The sequence below is a fragment of the Plutella xylostella genome, chromosome 25 (genome assembly GCF_932276165.1).
Source record: "Plutella xylostella chromosome 25, ilPluXylo3.1, whole genome shotgun sequence".
NCBI classification, from domain to species: Eukaryota; Metazoa; Arthropoda; class Insecta; order Lepidoptera; family Plutellidae; genus Plutella; species Plutella xylostella.
In genome coordinates this window covers 8,413,021-8,434,010 of record NC_064005.1, presented here as the reverse complement: position 1 = coordinate 8,434,010, position 20,990 = coordinate 8,413,021, and the positions used below count along the sequence as shown (strand labels likewise).

The following is a 20,990-nucleotide window of genomic DNA, read 5'->3' as shown; positions in this document are numbered from 1 at the left end:
CCTTCCGGTTTTGCACGCCCTACGCACAATGTACGCACGTGGAGCTACGACCTCGATGGGCTTTGTTTACGATGCTCGTGATATTCCAACTTCGCTGCAAATTATGTAAAGTGAACTATGTGTATTGCAGCCACTTCGCTGACCGCTGCATTTGATGTCCAAACACAGCAATAACAACAGTCTGTTAACGTTGGGCGCCCTGTACTTGATCGACGTTCTGCAACGGGTAGTTCCAAGAGTTAGATAAGGACAACCGAGGAATTTTATAGCCGTGGCTATTATTGGTGGATTTATTGTGTTATTTGATGGACTCTGCGTTATCGAACCTAAGAAAATTACATGTCTACAAACACATCGTTCTAGTACAGGCTTCGTATAACTGAATACTAAACCAGTGCCAGTGGGTGATATCAAATAAGGCTGGAGAAGCCTGCCGGCTAGCTTAGTCACACATGTTTCTGTGAATTGCCCGTCTCATAGCGACGAGTGACTATAATTGGCGTCCGTCTTTAACACCATCCTTTTTTAGAACGTGTGAACTAGACTAGACTGCGTGTCTGTATCGTATCTTATCATAAATAACTGACGGACTTTATATCAGACAACGAATACGGTTATGATATTGAGATTGAGTATGTTTGATCTGTAGAATGCGAATTCGAGTGAAGAGACGAAATTGCCGAAGGTGAGGTTATTTAACGATTCTTTGTTTTTTTTTTATCTAGCTCTTCTCAGTGTCAGCTAACTCCACACCAAATTCCATTAAAATCGGAATGCATGCTATATCTTCACAACTTTAACTTAGCCACCATTCGGTGGCCTCACGTAAGTAGGTAATATTTCTTTGAAGTAGTTAAAACAATGAGAAAGTTCTATTTGGTCTAAGTCTAGCCATTGTTTTGACGTTGGCACGTGGGTGACAAACGACCTTTCTAGGTCCTAGACTAAACCTAGAGTCTATCGCAAATAGATATCCTTGAGACGTCGCATCATCTTACTTGATACAAGCTAGGCGTGACGTGATACGCATGACAGAGTCTACACGTCACAAGCTATAATACGTTTTCTTTCAGTATTTTAATTACCTACCTAAATAGAGGGGCGATATACGTGTGGTGTTTGTTTCAGAGGCGACGTACGGTGGCCTGCGCCTAAAAGTATACAGGCGGAGTTTTTAAAATAGCGATCTCAAGCTCACATGCTGTACAAGTACATCCACATAAACACCCCTGCTACACACATCACACACAACACGTCCCCGGATTTATAACAGATGTAGCTGGTCCCTTCATCATCAGGGATCGCTATTTTAAAAACTCCGCCTGTATACTTTTAGGCGCAGGCCACCGTACCTGCATAGGGCAGCACAAGCATTGTCGGTTGCAAATGTGTCCATAGTGGTACGGTTGGTTAAGGGTAGTTAGGTTACGGGGACATCTACATCATGCCAAATTAAACAACGGAACACGACGGCATTGCGACGACGGAATGAGGTACGTTACTCTCTGTGGCAACAAAAGAAAAAGCTAATGATGGTTGGTTGAGTCTCCACAACAAAGGCCGAGCAACTTGCGTATACAAGAGCTCACGATCCGAGTGGCTCTTGTAACGTGAAGTCTAGATCGTGACTGAAACTAACAGTCGTGTCCCGAGTCGCCGAAATTACGGTCCAAAGTGGCAGCTGCAAATAATTGTCTCTTTTGTTCTTAACCACATTTATTTGTACCTTTGGCGAGTGAGGTACCATTCAAGTAAATGCATAACATAGGAACGAAATCGACAGAGTTGTGGATTACGCGCTCCGAAAAATTGTGTGACCCCCCTCGCTCGAAACAACCGAATTGAGTTTTACGAATGTTCAATTTTTCCGATTGTCCCCGCCAGACCAGTTAAACGCAAATTTCGCCTTGTTCCTTACTGACTGCAGCGACTGTGACTGTCCCATGGTATTGTGCATTAACATAACTGGATGCCACGAGGCTACAGATGGTCCAAGTGGATATCGATTTGTTATTTATGGCGGTTCGCTTAAGTAAAAAACTTTTACGGGATTGTTTGCTTTTTATTTCTTTCTGCCATCAGTTAATTGCGATCAGGATTAACGACTCAAAAGCGCGTTTAGGTAATTTTAATTGGATTTCGTAACGGATTGGCATATTTAAGACGGTACGGAAAGAAGATATACTTTACATGTATTCGCTAGATGAGGAAGGCCGAGGATATGATGCTCTTGGAGAGGTAGTTTTTCGGCAGAATACGGACTCGTTTAACCTCTTGCTTGCCAGAAAATCAAAGTCAATTGATGTTTTATTGTGCCTTGGTATGATCTGCGCTTAAGCAGCAGTAAGACTGTTACAGTAGGTATCGGAAGAGTTAGGCAGCTAACAGGTTGATGCTGTTCATAACAGGAGTTGACTTTCATTCCCCTTGTACCACACGAAGATCGATATGGAGGTAGATAGAGTGTCAACAGACTAGCACAAGAATAGAACATCAGTGGCACGGCCGATATGAATCACGCTAAATGATTAATAACTACACTGCATTGCCGATCTATTTCTGGAACTATCAACCTCAGGCTGTCTTCTAACAAATAGAGTGTTTCGCTTTGATAATAAAATTGTATTTGCATGGCGATTGGTGATGGTTTTATTCATATTGTATAAGAATTATCATTTAAAAGCTATGTTTGATTTGTCTCTAATTTAACGCCTTAATTCATAGAGAGAATTGACACTATTATGCAAGACTCTTGTAAACATGATCGCGATGCTCGAATTCCGACTATGTGTTAGACATAAATTCAAAATTCGGGTATCATAATGAAGTTTGCAAGCAAGCATCTTATAAACTGAAGAGTTTATTAATTGTAAAACTATAGTGCCCGTTTCACAACTTCAAATGGAAGTTATCTGTGAGATTAATGATCAATGCAATATACCATTTTGATTTTTAATATATATGCACTGTTGTGAACTTATTGGGTGTTGTGTTACCAGTTATTTTATTTGAAGCATAACTCTTATGAGTGTATAATAAGCACTTGAATATCACAGCAGTTTAAGAGCTATTTTGATAATATTAAGTTTTATACTAAAAAATTATAATCATTATTATAATAACCTTCCTTTATCCTTTGCTGCAGTCGGGTAATTGTTCATCCTAATAAGTAGTATGTCATCTATATGCATTAGAGATGCAACCAGCAGAATAGTTTGAAAGACCTTGTATTAAACAGTAATCAGTACACCAGTACTTGTTGAATTGTCAACATCCTGGCAGAGTGGCACCCAGCCACCCACATAACAACTATGTATTCTATGTATGTACATAGTTTTATTCATGTAGGTAAGTTGATAATTTTTTCTATATCATGTTAAGTGTTAAAAAAATCTATATATTGAGTGTGTAAATTGCCTAGTTCCTTTTAGTTAGATAAATAAATATAATGTGGAGTGGACGGGAACACCTCTTCATGTTTTCATTTCATAATTTGGTTGTCTTTGTGAATCACAGTATTTCGACCCAGGATTCTGTCTGTTTGATGCAGGGTAATGTGATTAAAACTTATTCTTATTATGTTGGTGATAAACACATAAATAAGCTAGACTGGGGTTTGTTACTGTTGAGAAACAACTAGCTAATCAGATTAGCATCAATAGAAAAACAAGTGGGACCTTATTTATGACTGTAAAAAATTTCGCTGAACAAAAGACTGGCATTCTTTTCTTATCAAACAATGGTTTAATCAATACAATGAGAAAATCATTCAAGATAAGCTCTAGGTACACTTAAAATCTTATTGCATATCAAATTCTAATCACATGCTATAATATTTTAAATAATATAAAAATATGACCGTGGTTAGTGGTAACAATGGTACTGAAAGTTGTGTTAGTTCCACTATAAGTATGATAAGACACAAATAGCTGAACAGATATGGTGAAATAAATATGTGGAGGTAGCTAAGAACCAAACAACATTTTTATCCAGGAATTCCCTCTGGAAAACTTGGCAAAGAACACCTCACAGGGGACAGCTAGTATAGGTGCTCATGTTTAGACACCAAAAGCAAATAATTGTGATACTCCCTGTGATAATTTATACATTAGGCAGGTGGGTTGGAGATTAGTCAGATCATCATGATCATAATATAGATTTTAGTATTTCACTGGTACCTACATTAGTTTCATCAGAACTTGATGTTAAAAAGTAAATACAATTTTTATACAACCCATTTTTTTTCTTCAACTACTAGCAGCGACTACAGACATGCAGACAAATAATAACAAACATTTCCGTGACACAAACATCGGTGCCAAATGCGATAATACACTGGTTACCTACGATAACACGGCCATAAACAGAAGTACGGAATTATCTCTCGGACATTTGGTTATCAACAGCGTAGTGTAACAAAAGAAACATTGTATCCAGTTGGACAGTACCAATAGCGAGGAATGTAGTGCGATTTAAGCCGAGCCACTGCAACGAAAGTGATTCACCAGCTCATTTGAAACATAAATGGGAAAGGGTGCATGGATCAAGTGTGTACCTTGGAATACAGTTGGAAGGTGTCCTGTCCACTTCCCAGGCGGCAAAAAGTTTCATGGGAACTGGTTTCGATGCATTAGTCATCTTGTCGGATTTGTTTTTCTCCGTCATATTGAATAGCACTGCACTAGTCGGCACAACAAGAATATAACACCAGCACAACTATTTCATCGACATTGTTATTTAGTCACAACATTTCACTGAATTAGATCCATTGATAATATGGTAGAACAACAATCAATGCACTCGGTTGGGCAGGGCATCGGCCGCGACATGAAACGAGCGAAGCCAAAGCGCCAAGCGTCCGAGCCCGAACAAGACTTGGATTTTAAGAAAATTCAAGATGGCGACCAAAACAATGAAGTGAGCTGAATATTGTCAACTGTCAAAAATTAAAAGTAATCTGTGAGTTCTATGAAAGTGACAGATCGTTATTATTCTGATGCCTCATTTAACTGCGTTCCACTTTTAGTTTTTGACCGAAACATCGGTAGCATGGTTTTTGACAGATACTTTAGTTAAATGTAAAATAAATTTGGAAACGCAGTTACCCCTCCCTCCGAAATGGCTAAGGTAAGCTTCCGCTTGTTTATTTATTTTATTTATACTAAATTAAATAGATTTACATACTTGTTCAGTCTAGTTATCAGGGAAACCTGTTTATTTAAATATTCTCTTGGTATTTTCCTCCCAAGGCTAGCAGTTGCTACTCTAAAACAGTAGAAATAATTTCGCTTAATTTCAGTCGGTTTTATCAATTATTATGGGTGATATTGTAGAAAAAGTAAGTATATCTGAATAAAATCATTTTAATAATTCATTTCATTGTTATGTACGATTGTGTTATAACCAGAAACCATTCTCACTAGATATAGCTAACTACCAACACTTACTTCTTGAAGAATTCATTTTATTAAATATATTATAGCATCAGTACCTACCATTTGAGATAGTAGAGCTAACAAAAAAAAACCGGCCAAGTGCGAGTCGGGCTCGCGCACAAAGGGTTCCGTAGCAGCAAAATTACAGTTAAATCAACCTATCTCAAAAACTATAAGAGATACTTTGATCAAACCAAAAATCGTTGAAAGAGTTAATTAGCATGCATCACCTCTATTTTTTTTAGAATTTTATACCCCGTAGTTATAAAAATAGAGGGGGGGGGACATACTTTTTACGACTTTGAGAGCTGATATCTCAAAAACCGTTCACTTTAAGAAAAATGTTTTTTAGAAAACTTTATATCATTTTAAAAGATCTTTCCATTGATACCCCACACGGGTATGTACATCGAAAAAAAAAATTTCATCCCTCAGTTACATGTATGGGGGGCCCCACCCCCAATTCTTTTTTTTACTATTTAGTGTCATATTTTTGTAGCGGTTCATACAACACATATTCCCATCAAATTTCATCACTGTAGTACTTATAGTTTCCGAGTAAATCGGCTGTGACAGACGGACAGACGGACATGACGAAACTATAAGGGTTCCGTTTTTGCCATTTTGGCTACGGAACCCTAAAAAGCACTACTCATGTTTTTTACAATAACTAAGTATTTTACAGTAAGTAAAAGCTACAGAAAATGTCACACATAACTTAATTTTTTTTTCCATCAAGCCGGTGCTATACTCCTACTGGCGCAGCTCGTGCTCGTGGCGGGTGCGCATCGCGCTCAACCTCAAGGAGATCCCGTACGACATCAAGGCCGTCAGCCTGATCAAGGGTGGCGGCGAGCAACACTGCAACGAGTACCGGGAAGTCAACCCAATGGAGCAAGTGCCGTCTTTGTGCATTGGTGAGGACTGTTTCATATTCATTAATAGCAAATATTATTACTTCATGGAGTGATCACGATGAGGCTACAATATCCTGATGTGGAGGTTTCTACAATACAGAGGTCTGCCCCTGTATTCTGTAACTTATTGCTCATGAGAAACCAATGATAAATGGAATCAAGTTGTATTCAAATAAACCAACTTAATTATTTATTCTAGTGGTGCAAATTAAGGAGACCTCAATGTGTTCTCTGTAGTTATAGGATCTCATTATTAATAATAGAGAATACATACTGATTTGTCTTTGTATTTATTTCAGATGGGCACACCCTGATAGAGTCACTAAGCATACTGCATTATTTAGAAGAGACACGACCTCAAAGGCCACTAATGCCCCAGGACTGCTACAAGAGAGCCAAAGTTAGAGAGATATGCGAGGTAACACTTCTGATTTTGTCTAGATCAGAGCATGTATTAACTTATAAAATTTCGCTAACATTTTCCTAAACTATTTAGCATCCCATCTATTTCCACATGCAAAAACCAACATACATGTACTTAAAGAAAACAATTTATTGGAAGATTTCTATGTCTAATATTTTATCATTATCAGATGAGTCTAACTAAATAAGAGTCACTTAATCATCCAATTAATCCAGCTGTGACATCCATTATTCCACCTACAATACCCTGCTTATATCTACCGCAATCTCAATCAAACCTCCACCAATCCCCAGGTGATAAGCTCCGGCATCCAGCCGCTCCAAAACCTAGTCGTCCTGATCTACGTAGGCGAAGAGAAAAAGAAAGAATGGGCTGCGCACTGGATGACCCGTGGTTTCCGCGCCGTGGAGCGCCTGCTGTCGGGCTCGGCTGGCAAGTACTGCGTGGGCGACGAAATCACGCTGGCTGACTGCTGCCTTGTGCCCCAAGTCTTCAACGCTAGAAGGTACGGGGCCTATAATGCTATCTAGCGCACCCTATGCAGTCAAATAGCTAATCTGAGTGCTATCGCATCCTTTCATATCAATATCGGTGAAAAACCTTAATCAGCAAGCTAAGAAAGAGACCAATACAGCAATTCTGCCAATTTCTAATATAGATGGTAATCGTTAAAACGGAACTGGCAGAAGAAACAGAAACTAGAAGTATGGTTAGTAGAATTTGTCATCTGTCAAAAGCTACCGCCACGCTCTATATACTTATAGTGCCACAATCTTATCTGTTCCGGTGGCGACGTCGCTGTGATTGAAGCCAGTGATGCCATCGATTAAATTTTGCCTATTTCTGGTTTAAGCAACAATGCACTTCTGCTATTACCTATTGTTATAATTAGGTACATACATAAGTATAGGGGTCAAAATCAGAGAGGTGAGCATTTTAGGTTTTCAAATATCTGAGAAATTAAGTTTTATTTTGAAGAAAACTAACAAGTGGAGTATGTTGTGGCATTTGTCATGAACATAGCCTGTGATGAGGCACGCACAAAATTGTATATTTTAGAAATTATACCTGTTAATAAGAATAATGACAGGGTCAAGAGTCATTTCGGGAACACTTTTAATTATTTTTTAAATAATAATATAACGAACACGTTTAAGAATCCCCTTCAAGAAGTTGTAATTAACCTTTTCCTAAATCAGAAAATATTATTATTTTGATTTTTTTCATAATGAAAACACTTATTTTTCAAATTACTCTCCATAAATTTCCAATTTGTGCAAATTTCGTTGCATAATTTCAATTTATTGTATACATTTTTGCACTACGTTATATATTATTAATATAAATACAAAGGTTTCAAGGTAATTTAATGCTGTATATGCAAGATTTAATTATAGCATTACATAATAGTAACTTATTTGCCGTTTTTGTGATGTTCCCGAAAATGATGGGAGTGTTCCCAAAATGACAACGAAGTTCCCCAAATGACGTTGACCTTCCCTAAATGAACGCAAAGCTAAATTTTTGGTACATTTGGTGTATGAAAATAATATAATCATCATCATCATCATCTCAGCCATAGGACGTGCACTGCTGAACATAGGCCTCCCCCAATGATTTCCGCCTTGTCCGATCGGAGGCGGCCCGCATCCAGTGCTTCCCCGCGGACTTGACTATATCGACCGTTCATATCGCGGGGGGCCGCCCAACGCTGCGCTTGCCGGTACGTGGTCTCCACTCGAGGACTCTCTTGCTCCACCGACCATCAGTCCTTCGAGCAATGTGTCCGGCCCACTGCCATTTCAGCTTACTGACTGGATAAACTATGTCGGTTACCTTGGTTCTTCATTTCTGATTCGATCACGTAGAGACACGCCGAGCATAGCCCTTTCCATAGCTCACTGGGTGACTCCGAGCCTATTCAAGAGGCCTAAAGTTAGAGACCACGTGTCGGCACCGTAGGTCATCACTGGCAACACGCGCTGTTCGAAGACTTTCGTCTTGAGGCACTGGGGAATTTCGGACGTGAAGACGCTTCGTAACTTCCCAAACGCTGCCCAGCCAAGTTGGATTTGCCGAGTGACCTCTTTCCTGAAGTTGGATCTTCCTAGTTGGACTGTTTGTCCAAGGTAGACGTAATTTTCCACCACTTCAAGAATCGAGTTCCCTATAGATATTGAGGTGGGCGCTACCTGAGAATTGGCCATGACTTTCAACTTTTCCATATTCATCTTGAGGCCTACCTGTTGGGAAACCCGATTGAGGTCAGCATTTTGCTGAGGTCTTCCAACGATTCTGCCATAACCATGATATGGTCGGCAAACCGAAGGTGAGAGATGTATTCGCCGTTGATTGCCGAGTTCTTCCCAGTCTAGGAGCTTGAAGACATCTTCCATCGCATTAGTGAAGAGCTTCGGAGATACTTATAACATCTCCTTGTCTCACACCTCTCTGCAATGGAATTGCTTCCGTAGTCTGGTCCTGTACTCAAACTGACATGGTGGCGTTTCTATACAATCACTTTAACACTTCGATATACCCGTAGTCAATGTGACACCGTTGTAAGGCCTTGTTGTCTCGATCGAATCAAAGGCCTTCTGATAGTCCACACACGCTAAGGTTCTATTCTATTCTCTGTGGGGGTGCAAGTACCTGCACCTGGCTCTCTCGAGTGGAACCTTTGCACATATCCCCAAGGTCTAAACTGCCTTCCTAAGCTTGGACCATTTCCCACCACGCTGGTCCACTGCGGGCTGGTGGGTTCACATATCTAGATGTGCTAAATCTAGATATGCAGGTTCCCTCACGATGTCTTCCTTCACCGTAAGAGCGATGGTATACATTGTACTTAAGTTAAAATAACTCATTGGTACATGTCAGTGCCGAGATTTGAACCCGCATCTCTTGCGTGAGAAGCGGGCGCTTCCCCGACTGAGCTACCAACGCTAAGGTTTATTCGGACGCCTTTTTTGACTTCCTTTTCTCTTCATTTTCATCGTTCTCCATCTTACTCGTACTAAATGGATACCTAAAACCAAAATTTTGCATGTTTATGGTTTTATAAGCATTAAAGCATAATTTTGCCCAAAAAAATGGCATTTAAGGAACGTAGGCGTCATTTCGGGAACATCTGTCATATACCAGAACGTTCCCGAAATGACCGTTCCCGAAATGATTATTCGTTAAATATTTTCATGTCTCGCTTGACGCCGCCATGTTAAATATTGGTTTTAGAGATTATGAACAAGTGAGCAACAATATTTATAAGAATTTTGCTAAAAGTACGCAAATTTTCGAAAAACTACTTACTAAAGAGCGTTCCCGTAGTGACAGGGAATTAAAGTACGCTTCACACATTTGAAATTAAAAGGTACATACCAACAAAATCTATTTTTTTTTTCGAAAACACAACACACGCCTTTTGCTTTGAATTGTGAACTTTACACTGCTGCTCGCTAACGCCACCTGGCGTGTGTTGTTTTATTTACATCGACCGATATCCACCACGTTCACGAAATGATTTGATAAACGACGGACAGCATTTGAATAGCCAAAATATGAAGAAGTTTTACTTGTAATAATGTAATTTATACGTATATTCTTAATTTAATTATACTAAAAGCTAATATTAAAATATGACAGTTTTAAGTGGTAATTAAAAAAAAAAAAACTTGTCTGAACTATGAAACTTGGTATTAGGACGCATTCCCGGAATGACGATTTAGACCTTTTTTGTTTAAAATCAAATAAAACTTACCCTAGCGAAATAAATATGCTGAGTGCGCTGTAATTATATGCACAGAACCTTTATTTTGAAATAAGTATTTTAGTAATATCATGTAATAAAATGAGGAAAAACTTTGTCGGAAGCATAATGCTCACCTCTCTGATTTTGACCCATAGATAAATCAAAATATAAGGTCGATAGTAAATGAAAGAGGATATCATATATCAAACAACATTTGTTGTATAAAAAATTTGTCCACGGCGAACAGAAACAAAATTAGTTCTGATTATGTTCTGATATACCTACTAAAGACATTAAATCTAGATTTTACAATGATATAGGTAATATCTGTGGGTCGTGGGAATAACGAGATAGATAGACTTAAACAAAACTATTAAGTACTTAATTATTATTTATTTATTTATGAACACTTTATTATTTTCATTTAGTAAAGTAACAAGAAACAAGAGCATAAAATTAAAAGAAATTCAGACAATGTACGTACAAAGGCTAATTGCCCAAAAATCAATTTCTTCCAGCCAACCCTTGATACTCGTAGTGGAAGAAGAAGATGATGATCATTAATCATCATTATTTCGTCTAAAATCACTGCAGGTGCGAGAAATTATTCTTGGTATACTGCCTAAGGTATAGGTTCGCAGCTTCACTCACACCTGTAATCAAAGAAAAATTAAGATAGTATACTTTCATCACGACCCATCCCGTCCCCACTGCTGGGGTACGGGTCTCTCGGGAAAATATTAATAAAATTACATGGAGTATGTGGGTAAAATTATTCGTCATATTTGGCAACACTAACCTGTAACCGCTGCAACTCGTTCTTCCAATTTTTCAAACGGAATTAAAGGCGCCTGAATACGTTATCCTTCTTGCATAAAAGCCAATATATCTAGTATTACTTTTCTTGCATCACTTTTCAGCGCTTTTGGCATTATTACACCCAGAAAATCACAAAACAAATTAAATAACGTAGCGTCAGCCTCTTCGCAGAAATTGACAACTCAAATAACGCACAGAGTATGAAAAGACGTTTGACAATGACGTCTCGTTAGTTCACATTTTGACCACCGGAACAGATAAGATTGTGGCACTATATACACTTATGCGAAGCATATGAGTAAGAGGTGTCCCACGCTCTATATAGGTACTTATGCGAAGCATATAAGAAGGAGGGTGTCCCACGCTCTATATACTTATGCGAAGCAGAAAGGAATCTAGAAACTGGCAGAAGAACCAGCATTTTCTAAGTATTTGACATCTGTCAATAGCGAGCAGTAAGTATCTCTGACATCACACTGCTGATGAAGAAGCAGCAGTGGGCGGGCGCTGGATGACGCTTGGCTCAACAACAATTTATGTAAATCCCAACTAATGAGCTTTCATATCTCTGTACATACTTACTATTTAAGTTGTTTAGAAAGAGCTTGTTACCTATGCCTATGGCACAGTTGATGAACAACTGTGATGAATTGAATACTATTAATAGATTTCTGCCAATAAAGATAAATCTTTCACTTATGCTAATATTTTTTTATTGGAAAATGTAAAAACTACAATCGCCATGTCTCTCTCCCCTCCAGATTCCACGTAGACCTGCGTCCGTTCCCCATCATCCTGCGCATAGACCGCGAGCTGGAGCACCACCCGGCGTTCCGCGCGGCGCACCCTTCCACGCAGCCCGACTGCCCGCCGGAAGCCGCCAAGTGAGGCCGGCCCCCCGCCCGGGGATACCTCTAGCACGTTCACTAACTGCCAGTTTCTATATCTCTATCTATACATAACTGGTAGTTACTTTCATACGATTTTGACATATAATCAAAAGTAACAATCTGTCAAAATCGTATGAAAGTAACTACCAGTTATAGATAGATAGAGTTATAGAAACTGGCAGTAAGGCGTTATTATGCGCAGAACTGGCGCCGCCAGTTGAAGGAAATCGTAAGTTCTGTTTGTAAGAGTTTTTCGAAAACCTGCTAAGGCCCCTTATTATTCCCCTTGTCATGCTATTTAATTCAATTTTTTACAACCTACCTCCTAATCCCTTGTGCCTGGCATGTAGAAGTTGCCGAAGATACCGCGAGAAACGGCAGTCGTTAGCGATTTTTATATTTACTTCTAGATTCCAAGCACAAGGGATTAGAAGGTAGGTTCTAAAAACTTGAATTAGCATGACGATTGCCTTGGCAGGTTTCGGAAAAATGCTTTCAAACTGAAGTTATGATTTTGTATCCACTGGCGGCGCTAGTTCTGCGTATAATAGCGCCTTAACTTTGTACATACTTTGTACAATATAGCTTGAGTCGTGTGACGTTTGATTGACAGTTCTGCCTGTCAAATAAAGTTGATTTTTGGTTTATGACAGCTGTCATAGGGCTTATGCTATATTTTACTATACTTTGTCCATCTTATACATGCTTTTTTGACATTGGAAATCCCATACATAATACATATTAGATGACTGCAAAGGAAACCAACTTTATTTACCAGACATAAGCGAACGTCAAAAAGGCATTAGTAAGATGGACAAAGTATAAGGGCAGATTTTTCAATAGATAGACAAATGTTGTCTGACATCTGACGATAAAATTGTTGGTGTCACTGTCTAACGCAAACATTCAGACGTGACAGCATTAGAATTATTCGACCATTGACTATTGTATTCCCCAGATAACTTTTGTCTGCCTATTGAAAAACCAACCCTAGGGTTAAGTACGTAATTCGTGTGTGAAATCTTAAATTATAAGAGGTATCCCCGCGCTGGCCTGCTGTGTCCAGTTTCTCGCTTGCTAATGTCATTTTAAGCTTAACTTATGGATGGAATGCAGCGCTGTTTTGTCTTTGAGCAAGCCTTAAGTTCATGCTTAGGTAGATTGACGCAAATGGGAAACTGGATCTTTATATGTGTTTTATTAAGGTAACTACTTTAGGCAAAGGCTTTTGTAACTAGGTACCTACTTATATGACAGTCAGTAGCTTTTTTTTAAATAGACCAATGTGTACCTAATGTTAGTTTTCATCATGTAGGCATTCGTATGAATAGTAGATGGTTGTCCATTGATATGTAAAAAAAGTGACCAACAAAATATTCCTGCATTTATCATTGTGTGCCTAATTAAAGTCATAGTTAAGAAAAGTTAAAATTACTTACCTAAGAAAATAGTTCAAGCTACAGTTTCAGTAACTATAGGCTTATAAAGGTATGTGTCCACGGTATCGTCACGGCGTATCGGTATCGTACGTATTGGACCGAACAGATATTCATAAATGTATGGAGAAACGAAATCGGCAATGCCGATGAAATGGACGCACTTGTGTGAATTTCTATACAAATAATACTGAACGCGATGCGTCAAAAGGTGGACGCTTACCTTAAAATGCCAATTTATCTAGAGTTAAGCACATATAACTTAAGCCTATGTTTTGTTTTACCTAAGTATTTAATTAAAAGTACCACATTTGATACATTCCATTTGTTAAGATAATATTATAAATAGTGTAATGTGTTGTCGTCTTTTTGGCGTTTTAAAATTAAATCTTGCCATTTTATAATGTTTTTGAAGTGTTTTTGTTAGAACTTTTGTATATTTACGTATTCGGCAACTATACCTATGTATTGTGTACGTAGCAATGCTGTTATGATTGTTTTTATAAATGTATTTATTTAGGTACTTAATAGGTAAAGTACCTACATAAATATGTATACTTACCTACCTACTTACTTGTATTTTTGGTTGATTTTTATTGATTGTTAAATTTTGTATTGTCTTTTACCTAAATAAATTAAATAAAATCTTTTATTAAGACTGTATTTTTTACCCTGAAAGAGCAAATAGACATAACCTAATCTAGGCGCCTAGAAAGTGGAAGGAGCTGATAGTTAATGCTTTCGGATTTATGAGCTTTTCAATAAATACCTATGGTGAGCTGAGCTATCATGCGAAGTACCTACCTACCTCTACCTACCTACATATTCTACGCATACATAGTAAAGAGATAGCCTCTACTTGATAAGTGCCGCTGTACCACTGATTCAATGTAGCCACAATGGCCCTATACATAGTAGCAGAGATGTAGGTACCTACCCAAACGTATCGAGCCAAATTTCGTATTTAGGAAAGTAGGGACTAATTATACCTACAGCTAAAACAGGTGAGTCACAGCCGCTGTAATATTATGATTTGTTTCAGCGGCTTCAGGCGAAATGGTGAGTCCTAAAATAGCTCGTGATTAATATTATGCGTGGGAGGGAGACTCAAGATCATTTCACAGCTTTTGTTTATTTTGTACTGAACGAATAATTGAACATTTATATACCTAGCTAGAGAAGAATTGGCGTACACATAGGTATATGAAGGCTTATATCTTACTAGCTGTTCCCGCGCGCTTCGCTTCGCCTTAAAAAGTTTTCCCGTAGGAATTCCGGGATAAAAAGTAGCCTATGTTCTTTCCCAGGGTCTAGATCGTATGTATACCAAATTTCATTCAAATCCGTTTAGTAGTTTTGGCGTGAAAGTGACAGACAGACAGACACAGTTACTTTCGCATTTATACAGGGTGTTGCAAAAAGGGTATACTAAGCCGAAACCTACATGTGCAGCATGGTATATCTAAGCCTGAAACTGAAATCAGAATTTGAAAATTCGCGAAATTTTTTTTTCATTTTCCAAAGAAACTTTGTTGGTCACGTGACTTTTTACTATGGGAAAATAATTTTATTTCTCGCGAATTTCCAAATTCTGATTTCAGATTCGGGCTTAGATATACCATGCTGCACATGTAGGTTTCGGCTTAGTAGGTATACCAATTTTGCAACACCCTGTAATATTAGTTAGGATAGGTATCTAAATCTAACAGTGGGCGATAGAAGGCTGATGATGCTGATACGTAGCTCTACTCAGATAGTTACCTAGTACCTACCTGATATCTGATGGTGTATATTTAAGTAGGTAAAGACATAAATGATTGAGTACAAGACAAATCTTTTATACAAATGCAAGCTTTATTAAAAGTCAGTCTAAATCACATTTAATAAATAATAAAATTTGTACTTACAAAAATAAGAATAACATTATTAATTTACACACTAGATGCACGTCTACTTGTTAATCAATAAAGCAGAGTGATCACATTGCGTTAGCGAATACTGATGAGATTAGATTTGGGTCGGGAGAGTGTGGGGCCGGGTGGTTAGACGCGGTAGTGGTAGGAGCGGTAGGAGGTGCCCCCGGGGAGGCGCCCTGAGGCCGTGGAGCTGTAGGAGTAGCCGCCGGGCCCGCCCAGGCTGCTGCTGCGCTCCGACGTGTAGCTGTAGCCCCCGGGGCCGGACCCGGTGCGGCGCTCGGTGGAGGTGGAGTAGCTGGACCGCTGCGGCAGGCCCGCGCCCGTGGACCGCTCCGTGGACGACGAGTAGCTGTACGAGTACTGCTCGTCCGCGCGCCGCGGCAGCGCGCTCTCCCGCTCCGTCACCACGTAGTGCCGCGGCGTCTGCAACACAACCCGCTGTAGCCAAGCGCAAACCGACCCTAGCTACCTAAGCGAAAGCAAACACACAAGCGCCGAGTGGTCAGTAGGACGCGTACGACGAGTAGTAGACGTGGCGGTGCGCGGCGGGCAGCGGGCGCCCGTGCGCCTGCGCCAGCAGCACGTCCATATGCCCGCGCGGCGTGCCCAGCGGGTCGGCCTCGAGGCAGCGGCCCCGCGCGCCCACGGCCGCCAGTACGCGCGCGCGGGTCTGATCGCGCGGGGACACGTACGGCGCCAGCGGCCGCAGCTTGCTCTCGGGCAGCGGCGCGATGTTCTGCCGCACCACCGGGTCGGTCACACTGGCGCGCGCGCCCCGCGGAGACCGCCGCCCGAAGGCCGTCACCGGCGCGGGCACGAGGCTCGGCCGCGGCACGAACGGCACCTTGTCCCAGTCCCCGGGCGGCCGCTGCAGATGAGAAGTGCCGTTAGTGAGCCGCCTCCAGCCGCGGCTATATTTGGCGCGCGCTCCCGACGCCGTTCCAAAACTCGTCGTGTGCACGGAATTTCTATATTTTGGTGCCACATTCATCGCCTATGTTCGACCTAGCTAAAATACACATTTAAAGCAACGTTAAAGTAGGAAAAAGCACCTAACAATCTTTCGAACTACCTACATGACCACTCAGCGCTTGCAAGTCCGCTTTACACTTTACATTGAAATCGATCCTACTCAACAATTTACAAACATTCTTCTAGACACTTAGGTAGATTGAGGTCACTGGTGGGACCCTATTAGCTTAGGTATCTACACTGTCACAAGAAGAGCCACTTACCGTGACGCTGCTGTAGGATGAGGGCCGGTAGGTGGAGTAGGGCCGGCGCGTCGTGTAGAAGTCGCTGTCGTACACCATGATGGCTATTTCTGTCTCACAAAGTTCGTCCGAATTCAACAACGGTAGTTCTGCGACTGACGCCGGACGCGCTTCCACCGCCAAACTCCCGCAATCTTTATTTAGAATTACACACTCATTGCAATTTCCACGTCATCTCAATTCTTAACTCGAGCTTTTTATAATTCATAACATAACATTCGGGATTCACAGGGCCTTTTATATTTGGGTGAAGGGTATTAAAGGCCAAATGACGAGGAATTTGTTGGGTGTTGTGACTCGGATGAAAATAAACTGAGAATTTCTCGCTTGGTTGCGGTTTGGTTTGCCTTCTGCGTCGTTCGTTTCCACAAAATGGGATAAACATAAACAAGTTTTAACGTAGGTAGTTCATGCGTGTTTACGATCAACAACAAGCCAGTAACTAATATAACTCACGAGTCAGTCCTTAGAATTCTCTAGATAAGACTTCAGGGGGTAAGGCCTTGGTCTCCTATTTACGCCACAGGTCGCGTCCAGCGTCACGCCGTAGGCCGCGTCACGATGCTCACTATAGAAATGTACTGATGCGGTCTCCCTCACACGCCGACGTTGGCGCGTAGACGTAGTGAGAATCGTGACGCGGCCTACGGCGGTGACACTTGACGCGACCTACGGAGTAAATAGGAGACCCGGGCCTAAGTACCTACGTAGACTTTATTCCTGTACCTACGTGCTAGACCATTGGTACTCAACCTTTTTTATATAAGGGCCACAAACACGTTCAAGTTATGCTGTCGCGGGCCGCAAGTATTTTTTTTTTTTTAACTATTATAAAGCGATGTATACTAATATAAAAAAACACATGCATATAATTACTATTAGACCAATAAAACAAAAAAATATTGTTATTCATCCAAATTTATATATCTATCACCTTCAATGTATGCTCCTTCAGGAACGATACACATACGCCAATGAATTATCCAATCATCACAACATTTTTAAACGCTTTTTGCAGAGTTGTGTTTAGTACTCGCGGCGAATTTTCCTTTTTGTTTTCTATCGATTGTTATTTAAAGTCATGTTGACTGTTTTCTTTGACTATTGTGGTGTTGTGCACTCGGAATTCTTGCCAGAAAGTCAAACGGTAGGAAAATAGTATTATTTGCGGGCTATGTAAAATTTAATACAGCAAATTCGACGAAGGCCAGATTTGTGGAAAAAAACCAAGAAAGATTTTGCATCACGATATCGCACCTTTCGCACAATTGTGAATGAATTTTTCAACAAATACCATCGAGCATCCACCATATTAACAAGCTCACGGCTATAGCTTCTTTTTTTTCCCAAAACACAAAATACCACTTCGAGGCACTGTTTTCAATCGATAGAAGACAATAAGGAAAAATCGCCGCGAGTACTAAACAAAACTCTGTAAAGAGCGTTTAAAAAAATGTTGTATCGTTTCTTAAGGAGCAAACTTTGAAGGTGATTAAATAAATTTGGATGAATAACAATAGTTTTTTGTTTTTTATATGGATATAATCCCGATACTTTTTACATAGAATGTTATTATGTAGTCTGAGCCTATCTGAAACCTAGTTAAACATTGTGAGATATGGCGTTTCGACTTTCTCCGTGTTCGGCATCATAAGGGTCACAGTGACAGTTAAATAAAGTCCATTTTTCTCTCCACCTTTAATTTGCAAGGTGCGGGTGCCTATATAAATAGAGTGAGTCGCCCGCGCGCCTCAGTTGGTTTTTGATTTTTGAAGTGAACACTTCGGCAAAATGGCTCTATGTAGCCACGGTTCTCGTCGGCTTCGCTCCGACAGGGAAAAATATAATATTGAATTTGCGGAGTCCTCGCTGCCGGGAGCTGTAGCGTGATGCGGACCAGGCGGCGCGGGGCCTGCCGGCTGCTGCGCACGCAGCCATTGCTGAGGATTTCGCAACGAAGGTTTGAGTTGATAAGCCGTGAGTAAAATGCTATTATTTACTGCTTTTAAAAGCTCAGCCACTGGTTATAATGCTCCGGCGCTTGGGGTTTTTATCCCACGCAGTAGGGTCCGATTCAATAGTCGTGGTGATGATTGATCACATATTCCGGTCCTACTAGTGGCGCTTGAGCTAGATACTTACATTAATGACCGCTTTAAGTAAAGCATATGTTAATTTTATACAGGAAAAAATAATTAAAATATATTTTTCTACCCTCAATTTCTAATATTTTTAGAAAACAGTAGATAAAAACTTTGCTATTACAATAATGCACTTGATTATAGCTTATGTAAGGCTTTACAAACAGGAGCTTTCCAGGACCGTCATAGGATTTTTTACAGGAAGCACGTGGCTCCGAGTTTCAGTATGTTGGGACATTGTGGCATGTGCGGCGAGTAATGTGATCCGCCGGTACCTACCCGCTGAGGGTAGGCAGGCCGATTCGGTGAAATTGAAGTTTCGTGTATTCTGCACCCGGCCCTGTGCTCCTGCGCTGGCCGCCGTCTCGTGGCACCTGCATCGCAGCGTACACCCGGCCCTGCGCTCCTGCCCTGGCCACCGGTTCGTGCCACCTGCATCGCAGCATACACCCGGCCCTGTGCTCCTGCGCTGGCCGCAGTCTCGTGCCACCTGCATCGCAGCGTACACCCGGTCCTGGCCCTGGCCACCGGTTTGTGGTACCTGCATCGCTGCATAGACCCAGCCATGCACTCCTGCCCTGGCGGCTGTACACCCGGTCCTGGCCCGGGCCACCGTTTTGTGCCACCTGCATCGCAGCCTACACCCGGTCCTGGCCCTGGCCACCGGTTTGTGCTACCTGCATCGCTGCATAGACCCAGCCATGTACTCCTGCCCTGGCGGCTGTGTTGTCCCACCTGCATCGCTGCGCACACCTGGCACTCCTGTTCTGGTTGCCAGATCCAAACGCCCCCTGTCTGGGAAAAGATTTTATGCTCAGCGGAACCGCCTGCACTATTGCTAGCACGGTCATCATCATCATCAGCCATCATTATGAGTGACTTATTTAGAAGGTATCGAGTAACGTGCGCTATTCATCAGTGATTTTGGCATATGCAGACGAACGTTTACTGCCAAGGTTGGTCATGTTAACCATACAAGGGCACACCAACGAAGCCTGAGTAACCACCTGCAGTCGCCGTAGCCGCATCGGCATGGATGACGACAAATCGGGTAACGTGCACCGCTTCTAAAAGTGTTATAGCACTTCAATTTGATGCCTCCGCTGAGGTAGGGTATTCTATTAAAGCAGCTTTCTTCTGAACTGCCCAAAGTGCTCCTGGGGATAGTTGTGCAATCAATTTTTTATTTCGATGTCTCTGCTGAAGAAACTGTCTAATGCAGCTTTTGTTCTAAACTGCCTAAAGATCATTGGACTGCTCATGGGAATAGTGACGCACGGTAAGTACAGGAGCGTTACTCTATACTGATGAGAAACGAACGAACGAGTGCTGTCGTGCAATCGGCACGTTTAATACATACAAACAGATAGAGCGGCTCGCGCCGCAGTGCACTGAAAGTTCGTTTTTCGTCATATAAAGTGACCCCCCAGACACTATCTTAAGTGTCATGACACATCGGCAGATTCCAGCTTTGAGTCTTTTCTTTTCTCGGCTGTGAGCAAAGTGAATCCCACCGGCGAGTGTTCAACCTAAAAGCACTGAGCTAATTCCTGATTTCGTGAAAGTCGCTGTTGCTATACCATACCGCTTCACAAGTTACCGAATTTATTATAATCCTACTGTCGGGTAATCATGATCGGAGTGTCATCGCGGTTTCTGAGTGGCACCATATTAGCTGTCTACCTTATGTCCCAGTGGATTGTGAGTGTGTATCCGAGCTCTTTGTTGAAAAATGCGTGAACCTCCTACGCAGCAGCTGTCTACTAGTTGTGTATCGAATAAATCGAGTAACGGTGCTCTTGCACGAGACGACTACCTTTTGGTAAAATTATAACTTCCACTATTCTGGGAACATGCATATACCTACTGTGTACTGTGTATCACATCACGTGTAGCCGCAGCCCTACTCAATGTACGGGGCTAGATAATAAACAATGGCAGTCGTCATTAAATTTCTATGAATTTCGAAGGTCATCATTTGGAGCACAAT

At 41.1% G+C, this 20,990-nt stretch overlaps 3 protein-coding genes and 1 long non-coding RNA gene across 9 annotated transcripts in view; 1 reads left to right on the top strand and 3 right to left on the bottom strand.

Annotated features, from left to right (window-relative positions):
• The window catches only part of LOC105391118 (phosphofurin acidic cluster sorting protein 1), a 106,306-nt gene extending 101,419 nt beyond the window's left edge, over nt 1-4,887 (bottom strand). For 3 of the 4 annotated variants that reach the window (XM_048630116.1, XM_048630117.1, XM_048630118.1), the window contains exon 1: nt 4,556-4,887. In XM_048630116.1, the coding sequence (XP_048486073.1) occupies nt 4,556-4,665 (110 nt within the window). In that variant the 5' untranslated portion in view covers nt 4,666-4,887. The remainder of the gene's footprint in view (nt 1-4,555) is intronic. The other variant, XM_048630119.1, reaches the window with a different exon arrangement.
• An 85-nt stretch (nt 4,888-4,972) lies between these two features.
• On the top strand, nt 4,973-12,343 carry LOC105380903 (probable maleylacetoacetate isomerase 2). 2 transcript variants are annotated; one of them, XM_038107349.2, is made up of 5 exons: nt 4,973-5,127; nt 6,175-6,352; nt 6,652-6,770; nt 7,070-7,281; nt 12,105-12,343. In XM_038107349.2, exons 1-5 carry the CDS (start codon nt 5,119-5,121, stop codon nt 12,229-12,231), a joined length of 645 nt encoding a protein of 214 aa, XP_037963277.1. In that variant the 5' UTR covers nt 4,973-5,118; the 3' UTR covers nt 12,232-12,343. The 2 variants fall into 2 exon arrangements, with proteins under 2 accessions (XP_037963277.1, XP_011549186.1); XM_011550884.3 differs by lacking the exon at nt 4,973-5,127 and adding an exon at nt 5,175-5,338 and having other exon boundaries at nt 12,105-12,341.
• LOC125490559 lies at nt 11,110-11,389 on the bottom strand. Its single transcript, XR_007267746.1, has 2 exons — nt 11,324-11,389; nt 11,110-11,177 (listed from the first exon to the last, which is right to left on the bottom strand). It is a non-coding gene; the product is annotated as an uncharacterized LOC125490559 (long non-coding RNA).
• A 3,159-nt stretch (nt 12,344-15,502) lies between the features above and the next one.
• On the bottom strand, nt 15,503-17,171 carry LOC119691065 (protein anoxia up-regulated). Of its 2 annotated transcripts, none has more exons than XM_038107552.2 (2): nt 16,821-16,987; nt 15,503-16,008 (listed from the first exon to the last, which is right to left on the bottom strand). In XM_038107552.2, the coding sequence occupies exons 1-2, from the start codon at nt 16,896-16,898 to the stop codon at nt 15,712-15,714; spliced, it is 375 nt and encodes a 124-aa protein (XP_037963480.1). In that variant the 5' UTR covers nt 16,899-16,987; the 3' UTR covers nt 15,503-15,711. The 2 variants fall into 2 exon arrangements, with proteins under 2 accessions (XP_037963480.1, XP_048486094.1); XM_048630137.1 differs by lacking the exon at nt 15,503-16,008 and adding an exon at nt 16,015-16,453 and having other exon boundaries at nt 16,821-17,171.
• Nucleotides 17,172-20,990: the final 3,819 nt, after the last annotated feature.